Source organism: Apis cerana, linkage group LG15 (assembly GCF_029169275.1).
Source record: "Apis cerana isolate GH-2021 linkage group LG15, AcerK_1.0, whole genome shotgun sequence".
NCBI lineage: Eukaryota > Metazoa > Arthropoda > Insecta > Hymenoptera > Apidae > Apis > Apis cerana.
This window is the reverse complement of record NC_083866.1, coordinates 8,799,402-8,814,817: the sequence shown is the minus strand read 5'-3', so window position 1 is coordinate 8,814,817 and position 15,416 is coordinate 8,799,402. Positions and strand designations below refer to the sequence as shown.

Sequence of the window (15,416 nt, the reverse complement as noted above, 5' to 3'; positions counted from 1 at the left end):
CTGTAAAAACACCAAAATTGTATAAATTGCAATTACTTTCGAGTAGTGTGTCTAAGGAGAAAGGGTTTAATAAAGCTCGAACAGCTCGATCAACAACAGAAAGTTGGTCGACAAATAAAAGAAGGCTGACTTCGACTTACAGTTTCAGTTTAATCTGGTTTCTTTAAACGCAACACGATTCCAAGATACGATCTACCAAATGAAAGGAGCAACGTTAAGTTCGTTGTTTAATCCTGACATGACGTGAAACTATCGTTTTCATGAATAAGAATAAAATAATAACCGCCAGGTTCAATAAAATTTGACAGAAAGGTGAAAATTTCATCGATCGTGAAGCAAGATCATGAACTTGCGTTTCGATTTTACCGATCGATCAATTTCGAAAGGACGTGTTAAAAAGAGGAGAGGCGATAAGCAAATAAGCGAGCGAGCGAGCGAGCGAGCAGTCAAACAAACAAACAAACAAATAAACAAATGAACGAACAAGAATGCAAACAAACGGGCAAACGAATAAAAATCCAAAGCTCGTGGTTGTTATTGCGATTCACAACGACGTAATATCGTCGACAAAAGCGATATATCTAGTACTCTCTGTCAATACGCGGCGTTAGTTTATCGTAGGCTGCTTTATTGCGACGTGATTGTGTGCTCGACTGCCATATGGTTCAGACCTCGAGAGGAGATGAGCGAATTTCGTCGCGCGCAACCACCTTCCTCGCGAAAAAGCGTAGACGATAAGCTCGCGACGACGTGACGACGTTCGAAAACGTGTTTTGCGTGACGTAAAAATATTCGTGGCCATATTATCATTCGAACGAGTGGGTAATAACTAGCGAAAAACGTTCGCGTGATGACGCACGGTGAAACGTGTTTACAGGTTAAGTTCCAAGAGACCTAACCAACAATAATAAACGTCGAGGACACGCGATCAATGAACGCCGATAAATCGAAGTGATGGTATGCATATTATCCGGAACGAATATGGAATTAACAGAAATGTAACCAGAAATGGGAATGCTATTGCGCAAACTTGATAAGCTTATAACCTGGGTCAGTAGTGTACTAGTCTTGTCTGCGTGAATCTGTACGTGTACCATTTTAAACTTACTATTTCAAACGCTTGGCCAATGGTCGATTATATTACGCGAATACGTAAACCTTTATGCAGGAAGCTGAAACCGTATGATACACTCGAAACAGCCAGTTGAACGCGCGCTGCCTGCGTTCGTTTGATTTACAGCCATTGGGTCATTGTTATCGAATCATTCCAGTAACCAACGCGTGCGATCGCTCGTTTCACGCGGCGATATTTTTATCGTACATCATTTTTCCCTTGTCAAAGATGCGTGAGCGCGTAAACCAGCGTGATTACACGTGTACCGAAAATTTTCCTAACCAAAGAATGAGAGAGAAATTGGCCGATACCATGGATGAAGAGAAAATCTATAAAATAATTGGCGATACGTTTATCCGAATAATGATTTATGCATCGTATTATCGATAACCGATATTATGTTGTTAATTACTTATTTATCTTGTTATCGTTCGACGAAATTCGTTTCGTTTCAATTTCACGAGTATAATCGATAGTATTTCTAACCTTCACTTATGGCTTCCGGTCTCTTCCGCAATGGGCTATGTACATACGTATATCATCTATAATTTGTTATCCTCTATTATTCTACGATCCCGTTTACACTGTATTTATTTGTATAGCGTCGTTCGCATAGATATCGCATGATTACGAGATAAAGTTTTCCTTCGGATTGGTTGACTTTAGCTTTCTCTCGACTCTATTTCAACGTTTGGAAAATCAAATGACGCGCTTGATATTGGAGAGCTTCGAGCGAAAAACAATGCAGCGAGCTCGATGCTCATTTATAGCCGGATCGTAAAATATTAATAAAAGTGATCGAAAAGATAATCGAAGCCAAATTTTGATCAACGTTTTTATGTAATAATGTTTAGCACGGTAATTCGAATATCTATTTTCCGAAAATAATTGTCGCGTTTAATCGGTATATAATTGAAATAGTTGAAACATTATTATTTCTTTCTTTTTCGGTTATTTCTTCTTGGTCTACTGCTGTTATTATTATTGGCTTTATTATTGCAATGCCGATAAATTTAATTGCAAAGAAAAGTTATTTAAAATTATTTAGAAAATTATTACGAAGAGTGATAAACTAGCGACCAATGAGTGAATAAAAAATTCATATTAAAAAGTCAAATATTTCTATCAAAAATATGTCCGATATAAATACGCAAATATAATATACATTGCATGTATAAAATTTTTAAAAAATTGGATCGAATAGAGTCTATTAAGATTTCTAATCTATGAATTAAAAAATTAAAAAGAAAACTAGTCAAATATCAAAGCCATCTTTGATGAGCGCAAGAGTTTTACGGATCAAATAGTGGGAGAAGGACAGAGATAGGATAAAAATGTTGAAATCAGCGCCATCTCTAGAGTGCCGCAAATGAAACTCGATACACAAGGATAGCAAATAATAGAAAAAGATAGAAATAGAATAAGAATTAACCAATAGCGCCATCTTTTGAATTTTGGAAATACGTCTTCAAATCATCTTTCTAAAAATTCTCAAGAGATAGCGCTAACTTTAAATTCTTTATCTTATTTTACTTTTAAAAAGATATCATCAGTATTCGAGAGATGGCATTATTAATCAATTCTTATTCTTGATTTCAGTTTCGTTTGTGACACTCTATAGATGACGCTGATTTCAATATTTTTATCTTATCTCTGTCTTCCTCTCTGTATTTCTTTTCCTTATCTATATTTGCTTGGTTTCGTTGTATCTTTATCTGTGATCAAGTGTTGCTCGAAGTGAACGTATTGATGCATTGCTAACAATGTACATATATATTTTGATGAGCTATCTTTCGTAAAAAATTTATATCGCTATGCAATCATCGATAAACAATTGATTGAATATTTTGACAACAATAAAGAAACCAAAAACGATACATTAAGATTATGACAATTCACAATTTATACATATTTTCCAAAAATGGAACATTACTATATTATGCAGAATGGAACAGATTGAATAAATCTGGGATCACAAAAGCAGAGGTGTGTATGAATGGATATATTAAAATTATTATTTTAAAAATTATTAAATATACACTATATAATTCTTCTAACCTTTCCAAACTACAGTATCTTATGTAAAAATTTATAAAAGTCATTTGTTTCATTATTCTTTAAATTAAATTTATTAAAAAAGAAATTTATTATTATATTATTGTATTTATTATTAGTATGTTATTGTATCATTAACAATATTAATGTAATATATTTTTTTGTACAAATTTAGGAAGCAAAATTAATGTATGGAATGTTATTCTCTATAAAGTCGTTTGTAAGTAAAATTTCGCCATTAGATCCAAAAGAAGGATTTTTATATTATAAAACTAGTAAATATACGTTACATTATTTTGAAACTCCATCTGGATTAAAATTTGTATTAAATACTGATAATGTTACACAAAATGCTAGGGAATTATTACAGCAATTATATAAGGAGGTGAGTACAATAATTTTATTACTATATTATTTTGTAGTTTATTCAGAAATATATAGAAAAAACAAAATTAATTTTTTTACAGGTTTATTTAGAATATGTTGTAAAAAATCCTTTATGTCAATTAAATGAACCTATTCAAAGTGAATTGTTTAAATTAAAAGTTGATGAATTATTTAAAAAATCTCCCTTGTTTTTAAGTAGATCGATATAGAGATCTATTTATTACAAATATAAATATAACATATTTCAATATAAAAATGGTTGATCATTTATTTATTCAAATTTAATTTCATAATACAATCAATTGTTATTAAATATTGAATATTAAAAATATGAAAAACTAAAACAAAAATGTATAATAAAAATATTTTTATAATTTTAGTAAATATTAACTTACAATATTTTTTCTTCGTCGTATTTAAAAATTTACATTTATCATAAAACAAATAATTGTTTACAATACATTTTTATAATATATATTACTGTGATTTTTATATAAAATGTACAATAATTAAAAAAATTTGAAAAAAATTAATATTTATAATTTTTCTAAAATATTTGTATTAATACATTAAAATTGCACTGTTCAAGGAGAGAGCTAAATATATTTTATAAATATGTATTTAAATCATTATTTGAAATACGTAAAAATATTAGTAAAAATGCAAACATTTTTAAAAATGTTTCTATGTTAAATTTGCTGATTTATATGCTATTTATATATATATATATATATATATATATATATATATATATATTGCTATTTATATAAAACCGAAATATAAACTGAAACATATTTCGTACCATGCACTAGTAAATCTAGAGCATATATGGTTCATTATATAGTTTATTTAATTAAAACACATATTTATTATTATTTATATATAAAGATCATATGGCAGCTTAATGTCATATTTCACAATTTTTGAATCCATATTTCTATCTCGTTTTTTTTTTTTTTGTATAACTCTCGTTCGTAGATATGACATTAGCTTATTATAAACATTAGCAAAGCTATTATTTACGAACAAGAAATATATATATTGAAATAATAATTTTACACAATTATGTACACATATTTAAGTTCTTAAGAACTTGAAATTAAAAATGAAATAAAACGTAAAATTATTAAAACATGATTACAATGTTCCTTACTATGATTGTTAGTCATTTTTCATTAGCATTACAATATGAATAATATCGGCAAGAAAATCAAATCAAAGTTTTTGATATGCCTAACAAAGCACCTGAAATTAGTATATATAAATCACTGGTGTTAATAATAAATAAATATAAACTTAAAATAGTAAACTACTATACCTTTTTTATAATATTGTTAATTTCTTCTCCTAAAACATTGTAACGTTCTCTGTCAAGACATATTCATTGTCTTCAGATACATAAATTATTTTATAGGGATAACATTTAAAAAATGTTCATGTACAAAGGTTTTTACGATACTTGTACAGCTGGAAATATGATCGAAATGGACAAATGACAATATGATACAAAGAAAATAATAATTGTTGTTTGACGTAAAATGCAACCATAAAGCTTTATAACTTTTTCATGTTACATACAGTTATTCTATACGTATATGTCATATCGCATGAAAATTTTAATTCTGTTGCAGAGTTTTATCGTAGAAAAATTTTAAGATTCGATATTTCTATTTATGAATATTGTGTTTTGAGTACGAGAACAAAATTTTTCGCGTATAATAATATTCGCCTATGCCCAAAAGGCAAACGTTGACATAGAAGAAAAATCTGTATTAAATTAATTTGCAACTTTTTTGTAACAAATTTGAGGCCTGTGAGTATATATATAGCTATACACACATACGTACATAACATATATTTATACGCACGCATTTCTAAAATATGAACGCACATATTACTTACTTCGATGTACTTTGCCATGCAAAGATAGACTTCATTTGTTCCCTCTATTGCATTCATAACATGTATACATGGTGTGCATAAATATAATAAATTCGACATTATTCCACGCACGCAGTGTACATTTAAATACATATATACACACATATGTGAATACGCATCTATCTACGTATTTCGTATTTAAAGGACGCACATATTACATAAATGCTCAGTCTTTTTTCTTTTAAGAGCGTAAATCTTCTTCTACATTATTTATACTACATCCTTTGTCGGAAGATGTCAAGAAACGTGCACCGTTGTTCTGTACCATTACAGGAAATGGTTCTTCTATCACCGATAATCGCTTTTCCCGATCTGTAGAAGCCGTAGAATTATAAAAGAAAACATTTCTCAAAGCGGCGACGTTAACCCGTTCCCATGATACATTATCTTCCGTCAACGAGTCAGCCTTCGATTCGCCATTAGAACTTCTGCTAAAAGTAAATGAATATTATAATTAATAATCGTAAAATTAATCGTAGAATTAATCGTAAATTTTCTAATTTCAATTAAATTCTTTCGTACTTCGTACTCTTTTGAGCATTTGTCTCTTGTTCTATCTCTTTGTTACGTTTACGTCTTCCAGAAGTTCGATTATTCACTCCACACGTGTTAACAATTCCTTCTTGATCCGCTTCGATGAAACTGACATGATCATCAAATCGGACACGTTCAGAACCTTCGTCTTCTCCACAAACAGTCCAATTACTAGAATCACTACATTGACGATCTAAAGTTGGCTTGCGTCGAGCACGTTTCGCTAAACCAGGTGCTACTTCTTCGAGAGAACTCAAAGATGTAGCTTGACCTGCCGAGTCCATATGACCTCCTGCAATAGAGCTTGTTCCTTGTTCTCCTTCGGTACTTCTGCCACCGCTAATTGAACTCCCATCCATCTAAACAATAAATAAATTTAAATTTTTATGACGATAAAAAGATTAATTGTTATATTACAAACAAAAATTCTTTAAAATACTTTAAAATTTAGAACAGAGCCTGCTAGAGCTCTCGTGGAAGCTGCGCCATCATCCAATGCAATAGATGCGTTTACAGATTTCTCTGATAAACTGGTTGCGGCAGACGCTGTTTCACTACACAAACTGAAGCGTTGAGTAGACGTCACATCTGCTTGAACTTCCAATCTAATTTTAAAATATAAATATATACGTTTTTAATAATTGCAAATTATATAAATGAAAAAAATATATATTTTTTACCTTTGACCTCCTGGAAGAACACTAGAAGCTATACTTCCTGCAAGGCTAGTACCAGCAACGGCTACATTACTAGCACTCTCACGATCGTTTTCACGACCCAATTTTTCCAAATGACTACCACTACCTAATGAAAGTGAAGCTTCTCCTATCGAAGGATTACCGCCACGATGACTCGCAACATCAATCGATGCTGCATCTACGATAATAAGATAATTATGTTTTTTTCTCTCTTTTCATTTAATCTAATATTTAAAATCGATTTGAATTATATATTTACCACCACCATTGCGAACACTCAGAGAACCCATAAGTTCATTTTCGTCATCGAAATCAAATCTTACACCTGTACCATTCGTCGAAACACCACAACCTCCACTTCGACAAAGAGAAACGGGGACTACACCATAAACGTAAAATAATAAAATTGGTACGCCAATACCTACGGCCAATCCAGCTAATATAGGCGAAACTAAAACCTGTAATGATGATCCTAAATTAGGGACAATATTTTTATTAATCTTACAAAAATTCAAATTTTAAAGAAATTTATAATTATTCAATTATTCATCAATTCAAAAATAATGATAAAGAAAGTAAATATTAATATATATATGTATTGAAACGTGAAACAATTAATAATAAAATTATTGCAAATTTTTTATTATAATTCGCCATCGTACTTTCATGTTAAGGAGTGTATAATGAAATTAAAAATTGTACTTTTTCTTTAAAATAAATTTTTTTCAGAGGGAAAAATGTAGTAATTAAGAAAATTTTTTAGCTATTTAATATACTCGGTTAAATTATGTAAAATACGTAATGTCTTAATTACTTCGACTTAGTATTCTTTTTGTTTTTGTTTAAATAATTGCACGCGTATCAATTTGAAAATGCGACAACTTCTGGAACAGTCTTCAACGTGTCCAAAAAAAGAAACGAAAGCAGCAAAACAAAAATATCAAGCAAAATCGAAGGGAGAGGTTGGCGGTAGAAATAAATATATCTCGGGCAGCCGTGTCATGATGAGCTGAAAGATTACTGGCGATCCGTTTTCTAGATTTCCATCGAGCGTGGAAAGGAACGTGAGACAGCGAAACAGGAGACAGAGAAAGTGCATGGTGAGCAGAAGGTGCGGGAGGTGCGGAAGGAAGGATATTGATCGACGGTAGGAGTGCGCGCATGGGAAATCCTCTCTCTGTCCCACCCTGCGGCCTGCATCCACCTAGGTGGCTGACGATGGAACGTGCATCGTGTCAGTCGGTACTTTAAGATCCACACTACGCTACGATCATAAACGGTCCGACGAATAGAAGGTTGGGCAAGTCGGTTGGTGCTTTGCGCCAAGGGTGTGTCGTGCTGTGGACACTGTGAGCCCCGATGAGAAAACGTCGAACTACGCCGGCCCGAACGTTCAAGGACCGGTCGGCGTAACAGGAAGTAGAAGGGACACACGACGAATCCATTCGTTTATTAGTGATTTCACCAAGTCTTCGCATACTTACACACGGACAAGTTCAGATGTGAACAGTCAAATAGACGGACGTTTTGCATGTGTATCGTTCATAGGAGTGTATATGTCGTTTATTGGCATTGATTGGGGACAATAGACACGCAAAACGTCACAAGCACGATATACATACACTTTCTCTCTCTCTCTCTCTCTTTCTCTCTCATTTGTTTTTTTCCCCGTTTCCTTTCAACACGGCCATCATTGATGTTATAGTGTTAACCGTCATTAAACTAATAGAATAAACAAAGGGGAAAAAGAGGAAAAGAGAGAAGAGAGAGAGAGAGAGAGAGAAAGAGAGAGAGAGAGAGAGAGAGACAGACAGAAGAAACGAAACCATGGCGAATTGGGATTGGGAAGACACCGATTGGGATTGGGAAGATACAGAAGAATCTTCCTGCGGAGAGGAGCAGAATCAGATAGAATTTAACAAGGAGTGGCTCGGTGGTGTTCTAAAGGAATTTCACAAAGAACCGGTTAGTTTTTCGGTATATAAACTAATTTACAGCTAACAGTTGTCTGTAAGGATTTTTGTACGACATCAATTTAAACAGCCTATAAATGCTTTATTAGCAATTTGAAAGTGCTTTAAAAAGATGTAGCGTATCAAATATAATAATATTCTTGAATTGTTTGCAAATTAATCCATCATATACACAGGTCACAATAAACGAATGTAACGTAAGTCCCGGCTGTACGAGTAATGAAAGCGCGCTCAGCGATATTATGCGTCTTAAAATCAAGTATATGTTGAACGACACGAATACTACGCAAGACTTGTCCGTAATCGTGAAAGAGCTTCCAAGAGATCCGATAAATCGTTTTTTTGTTATCGAAGGCCAATTCGATCTTCGGGAAATTAAATTTTATACGCAGGTAAGCGATCAATTAATATAGCAGTGCTCATTTTAGCATCCGACAAAACAATACCGAATTCAGATGTTCATCTAAATAAGTGATTTGCGAATTTAATTTAAGTGAAAAAGAAAATGGATGTGAATCAGTGTTAAATTTAGTTCATTTGACATATTTGAAGCTTCGAAATCTTATTTTCAAGAATAATAGGAACGGATGCTAAAAGATGCACTATATGTTATTGTGTTATTGTTATATCAATATTTGATTATTCTATCTAATAAATAATAATTTGTATTTTGTTTACATTAGGTCATGCCCGACCTAAAAGAATTTCAAAAGAAACAACTAACATCTCAAGGAAATAAATCGGACATCGAAATTCTTCTGTCAGTTCCAGTATGCTACTTTGCAGATTATACACCAGCTGATGAATCAGGCGATAAGCCCACAAAACCAGAATCAATTTTGGTATTGCAAGATCTTCGTGATTCTGATTTTCGAAATATTAAATTTCGCGAAGGAATGACATACGATCAAACTAAAATTGCATTAGAAGCTATAGCACGTATACATGCACACTCTCTGGCAATGAAAGTTGTAGAAGGAGAACTTCTGTCTGAACGTTATCCATTTCTCTTCCAAACAGCAAAAGCAACAAATTCATATCAACAATTGGTTGAACGTGGTTTACCGCAACTTGCCAAATTTTTGAAAAGTACACCAGGATTGGAAGCGATACTTGAGGCCTTAGTTATTCTAAGACCTAGAACTAAACATATAATATCTGCACTTCTTGCACCAGAAGGTCCGCTAGCGTTGATCACGCATACAGACTTTTGGTGTAATAATTTACTTTTCAAGGAAGGACCCTCTGGTTTCGAATGTTGTATCCTAGATTGGCAAATGGTTACTTATAGTAGACCGACTAACGACATTGCTCTGTTATTAGTAAGTTCATTGCCAACTGAACTACGTCGAAAGCATACGGAAACTTTCCTCGATATTTATTGGGATGCACTAACTGGCACGTGTTCTCGTCTTGGTGTCGACATTCCCAAAGATTTAGGCTATACAAGAGAAGATTTAAATAAGGATTATAGACGATCGCAACTTCTCGCTCTCCTATTATGTATTGGATCCGTAGATGTTGCTCTAGGAGATGCAGATACTGAACAGCGCTTGATCGATGTTTTAAAAGACCTTCATAATGAAGGTGTACTTACAGACGAGACTATAATTGCCAATAGCGAAAATGATCCTTAGTCAGCGTTATTACCGCCCATGATAGTGCTGCAGCAAATTAATATTTCTATGCGAAATGTAAATCAGAAAAGAAAAAGTTATGGAACTGATCGTTCAAGAACTCGATCCGTCTATCATTAACGTTATAATTACGAATAACGTGATTCATTTCAAGCGAAAAAAGCTTGTGTGTTGATAATTATGTAATTGTGGAATCGGTCACGTTAAAATTCATTGACGTGATGAAAATAGAATTGATGTTAGATTCTTATGTTTGAAAACATTTCAATATTGGATTGTTCTTGCGATATATACACCTACAATTTAGTAAGAAAATTAAATAAACAAAATACCACATATATAATAAACATTATATGAAATTTTAAAAATACAAACGACTCAAAATGTAAAAGAATTGCTAACAATACGTGCCATAAAAAATAATTTAAGTCGAGAATAACATTCTCTTTCTTAAATTAGTTAAATATAATACTTATTTAATTTAAATTTGAAGTTTTTTAACGAAATTTCTTCCCGCAAACTAAACTAAAACGGCTATACGACCGATTTTGTTACTTGTAATTCATATACGCAATAATTATATTATTCCATTTCTTTGTACAAACTATATAAATAAATAATACTTTGATGTTGTCATGAATTTGAATGATTGAATGAATGATTTTCATGATTCCTAAATGATTCCATTATTAATATCTTTAAAATCATATTAATACTACTTTAAGATATTATTCATCTAACATATATAATAATATATAATTTATAAAAAAATTTTAACTTACAGATGCAGTTACTCCTCCAACAATAAAAGCATTCCTCTTATGTTTGTTATCTTTCTCATATCTTGTATATAGTTCTTTTCCTACCCATACTGGAATACCTGTAATTAATTAAATATATATACATATATATATACATATATATATACATACAAACACACACATACACATGCGTGCGTGTGCACATATATACACATATATATATACACGTACGCGCATAATTTTTTTCAAAAAGAAAATAGTTCAAATAAATTTTTTTCTCAAAGATATACAAATAAATTTTTAAATGTTATTTATAAATAAATAATATTTAGGTTAGCATTAATATATAAAAATGATTTGTAGTTTACAAACCTATAATCATAGCAGGTACGGCTATACCAGCAGCAAGACCAATTCCAACTGGAGCTCCTACTAAAGTTCCAAGTTGCCAAAGTATTTTCTTTTTTCTAGACCATGGCTTTTTACCCCAAAAAGTACAACCAGATGGACTGTAATATAAAATACATAAAATAAAAAATTATTGAAATAATTTATATAGTAATAAATATGTTATACCTTAGATAATGAAGATCACTAATTTCTTTCATACATAACCAACAGAATTCTGCGCCACAAACAGCACAAACCATATGATTACAACTTCCATCATCCATTTTAACAATAAGCACTTGACATCTTGGACATGGTTTGACATCATCTTCTGTAAATATAATTTTTTTAAAACATTACTTATTTAAAATAAATAAATTTTTTAAAATATTTATATCTTTCATATATTATATTAATTTAATAATTTTTATAAATAATACATACTATGCTGTGAATCACTTTGACTAAAACTGAGAGATGAACTGCGTTCATAATATTGAGTACGTTGAGCTCTAGCAGCATCACATGTCTGATTAGGATGCCAACGTGCTTTACAATGATAACAAAAATAAGAATCACATCCTGGTCGCTCACAACGTAACTTCGGACATGAAGCACAACCACTAGCAATAACGGCAAAACTACAATCTGGTGCAGGACACCATCTTGCATCAGGTTCTACAGCAAGAACTCGTCGTACCATAAAATCTTCATATTTCTCCAATTGCGTTTGGTCATTTAAAATCATTCGAATGTCTATAAAACAATAAATTCAATAAAAATAATAATAATAAAAATTAAATTCTCTTTATTAAAAAAATATATTTACCATTTGGATGAAGTGGCTCTGAACATTCAGGACATGCTATATTAACTCTAGATTCAGAAATTTCTACTTTAAGATATTGTTGATAACAGTCATAACAACTGCGATGGTGACAAGACTGAACAACAGGAAAAAATTCCATTGGTAATTCAGCCAAACATAAAGGACACTCCATTAAACCATTTTCATTACTCTAAAATAAAACTTATTTTACAATCTAAATATCATTTCAAATTATCAATTATTTAATATAATTTGTATTTTTCTAAAGTTTCATCACATGTATATATTCTATAAATACCTTTCCGGCAGAAGAAAGTACAGAGCCTTTGCTGGAAGCACATTGTAGATCTATGTTCTGAAATTGAAAATGGCTCGAACCATTACTTACTCTGGCTTCTCCTTTTTCAACATCAGTAATCTTGCCACCAGTTGGATCTTTTGCTAAAAAATAATTAAGATTAAAAAAAAAAAAAGTTATTTTACATTTATTTCAAATTAAGTATTATTTATTACTTTTTACATTCCTGTTTGAACTAGGTGTTCTTACAATTCGACGACCAATAAGTGGACTCGAATATAATAATCGGCGTAAAGAAAATCGTGCTAACATTCTTCGTGGTCGAGGAGCTGTGCTGCTACAGCCTCCAGAACTGCTATCATTTTCTTTAAACATCCTGAGTAATATTACAGGTTAATGTCTCATTCTCTGTTTCACAAGGATAAGTCAATTCAATCTATATTAAATCATATAAAAAAAAAAATTAGAATTAGAATTTTCAAACTAATTTAACATATATATATATATTCTCTACAATCTACTACTATATATTATACGGCAATTAAAAGTAATATATTAAATGATAAGATATGATATTTAAGTTACTTATATATTATATATTATGTAAATTAAATTATAATGTAAATATAAACATAAACATTAAAAATATAATTAAAAAATATAATAAAAAAATATAATTTATAAATTATCGATTACAAGCGATTATTTTTTTCATTATAAACATTATATTATATGTAATTATATAGATCGCATTTAAACAAAAAAACAAGTTCTTATGATTAATCTTTTCCAATAATATCGTAAAATTAATTTCAAAATAAATCTTTTCTAGATTATAAATTATTTATTAATAATAATAAATATAACGAATATATATGTGCGTACATATCCGTCATATGAAATTCGTTACAAAATATATAAAACTTTTATATATTATTATTTGACCTAATAATTTATAATTCATAAAAATTTATTGTTTTTTTCATAAATTTTCATAAATTATATTCAATTTTATATATATATATATATTTAGTAAATTATACTAAAAAAGAAATTAGTTTGTCACGGCAGTTATTATCAATTGCTATTTTTTTTTACATTTATAAATATTTATGAAATTTTTAATATGTAACATGAAATATTATAATATAAAAGGTTATTCTACTCATCTTTTATAAAACATAAGTCAAATATTATAATATTATATGATTATATCCAGTTATTTCTTTTACCGAATTATACGACTCCAAATATCCAAATTATTTCTAATTCATATAGCATTGAAGAAAATAATATATTGAAAATCTAAATTAGCAAATCGATTAATTCCAAAATTGTGTTTATGAAACAATTACGAGGTATGAAAAACATTTAATGCAAGTTTTTATAATATTATATTTTACCTCACTTCACCCGATGTACTTGTAAGTTGATAAAATAATAATCTTTTTATAAATATAAATATAATTATAATTAATGCAAATGTCAATTTTGTAAGGGATGCAAAATAATCGCCATTTGCAATAGCTTAAATTTACATGTACATTATATAAATACATGTATATTATATATTATACGTATATATGTACATACTATATACGTATATATACATATATACGTTTTATTAAAGTTGTTTCTTCTCATTTGAAAATATTATTAAATTTTAATTAATTAATAAACATTAAGCCAACTGAAAAAAGAGCACAAAAACACGTTTGAGTTGAGTACTGAGAAACCTTACACATAGATGACTAGCATTAATACAGGTGTGGAAAGTCCACGAGCAAATACCAACTGAAGTTAAGCTAACCAAAACATATTATAACGTACCTGATTTCTGTTAACTGATATTTTCAAGTCTATAAAATCTTTAGCAACTAATAATAGATTCACTATTATTATAATCACACACTATTGATAAGTTTCACTTATTTTGTTGGTTAAGAATGTTCACTTGACACAACAGCTGACGGCTTCTGACTAAACGTATCATGCACATAATTTAGATGAGAAACACAGTGAACAAAATAAAATATATATACAGCGCCTCTATATGAAAATATTTGTTATATTATTTAAATTATAAATTCCCTAATTTAAAATAATATATAATTTTTATATTAATTATTGATAATGATTTTATTTCAAATAAAAATATTTGTAAAAAAATAATTTTTACAATGATTTAACTTTTAATTTAATATTTAATACTTAAACGTATATAATTATATTAACGAAATAATAATTATTTTATATATATAAATATTAATTATTATATAATATATAATAATTAAATTTCATTTAAAAATAAAAAATAAAAAATATTATGTAATTTGATTTTTTTAAGTCAATAATCCAATATTTATATCAGATTTATGAGATAGTTCACATTCATTTGCATTAATTTTATTTGAATTTTTATTTTTATATTTGCATTATTTTTTGTCTATTATTGTTGATATTATATTTTAAATATAATTAAAAATTATGCTCTATGAAAAAAATGATATAATTTATAATAATTTTAAATATTTTATATTTTTATTTTTTTAAACTTTGTTACATTTTTGAATTTAAAAATTTGTATCTGTAAATATTGCTTTATTTATTTGTAATTTGTATAGTTTTTAAAAATTGAAATATACATTATGATTAAAAAAGAATTTTTAATTATTTTATTTCAGAAAATAAATTTTGAATAAAAAATTAAATATAATGATTTTATAATAAAAAAATATTTTTATTTTTTCCATAGAAGCAAACACGCTTATAATAAATATATTAATAATTTATTTAATA

At 29.4% G+C, this 15,416-nt stretch overlaps 3 protein-coding genes across 8 annotated transcripts; 2 read left to right on the top strand and 1 right to left on the bottom strand.

Moving 5' to 3' along the window:
* Positions 1–2,713: 2,713 nt before the first annotated feature.
* LOC107997395 (trafficking protein particle complex subunit 1) lies at positions 2,714–3,955 on the top strand. Its single transcript, XM_017055956.3, has 3 exons — positions 2,714–3,100; positions 3,345–3,554; positions 3,637–3,955. The coding sequence occupies exons 1-3, from the start codon at positions 3,002–3,004 to the stop codon at positions 3,763–3,765; spliced, it is 438 nt and encodes a 145-aa protein (XP_016911445.1). The 5' UTR covers positions 2,714–3,001; the 3' UTR covers positions 3,766–3,955.
* A 1,128-nt stretch (positions 3,956–5,083) lies between these two features.
* On the bottom strand, positions 5,084–14,620 carry LOC107997417 (E3 ubiquitin-protein ligase RNF19A). 6 transcript variants are annotated; one of them, XM_062086082.1, is made up of 13 exons: positions 14,448–14,620; positions 12,833–13,053; positions 12,618–12,760; positions 12,320–12,509; positions 11,935–12,246; positions 11,677–11,821; positions 11,473–11,609; positions 11,122–11,219; positions 6,989–7,187; positions 6,712–6,907; positions 6,471–6,636; positions 6,020–6,390; positions 5,084–5,928 (listed from the first exon to the last, which is right to left on the bottom strand). In XM_062086082.1, exons 2-13 carry the CDS (start codon positions 12,990–12,992, stop codon positions 5,679–5,681), a joined length of 2,367 nt encoding a protein of 788 aa, XP_061942066.1. In that variant the 5' UTR covers positions 12,993–13,053; positions 14,448–14,620; the 3' UTR covers positions 5,084–5,678. The 6 variants fall into 6 exon arrangements, with proteins under 6 accessions (XP_061942066.1, XP_061942069.1, XP_061942068.1 ...); XM_062086085.1 differs by having other exon boundaries at positions 5,084–5,925; XM_062086084.1 differs by having other exon boundaries at positions 12,833–12,993; positions 14,448–14,611.
* LOC107997419 (uncharacterized) lies at positions 7,772–10,979 on the top strand. The gene is made up of 3 exons (XM_017056000.2): positions 7,772–8,694; positions 8,879–9,094; positions 9,386–10,979. The coding sequence occupies exons 1-3, from the start codon at positions 8,557–8,559 to the stop codon at positions 10,337–10,339; spliced, it is 1,308 nt and encodes a 435-aa protein (XP_016911489.1). The 5' UTR covers positions 7,772–8,556; the 3' UTR covers positions 10,340–10,979.
* Positions 14,621–15,416: the final 796 nt, after the last annotated feature.

Coding starts and splice junctions, on each gene's coding strand:
- LOC107997395 (XM_017055956.3), top strand. CDS start 3,002: ATGACAATTCACAATTTATACATATTTTCCAAAAATGGAACATTACTA. Junction 3,101..3,344: donor CTGGGATCACAAAAGCAGAG/GTGTGTATGAAT, acceptor GTACAAATTTAG/GAAGCAAAATTAATGTATGG. Junction 3,555..3,636: donor TACAGCAATTATATAAGGAG/GTGAGTACAATA, acceptor ATTTTTTTACAG/GTTTATTTAGAATATGTTGT.
- LOC107997419 (XM_017056000.2), top strand. CDS start 8,557: ATGGCGAATTGGGATTGGGAAGACACCGATTGGGATTGGGAAGATACA. Junction 8,695..8,878: donor AGGAATTTCACAAAGAACCG/GTTAGTTTTTCG, acceptor TCATATACACAG/GTCACAATAAACGAATGTAA. Junction 9,095..9,385: donor AAATTAAATTTTATACGCAG/GTAAGCGATCAA, acceptor TGTTTACATTAG/GTCATGCCCGACCTAAAAGA.
- LOC107997417 (XM_062086082.1), bottom strand. CDS start 12,992: ATGTTTAAAGAAAATGATAGCAGTTCTGGAGGCTGTAGCAGCACAGCT. Junction 7,188..11,121: donor TTGGAGGAGTAACTGCATCT/GTAAGTTAAAAT, acceptor TCATCATTACAG/GTTTTAGTTTCGCCTATATT. Junction 6,391..6,470: donor GCTCTGTTCTAAATTTTAAA/GTATTTTAAAGA, acceptor TTTATTGTTTAG/ATGGATGGGAGTTCAATTAG.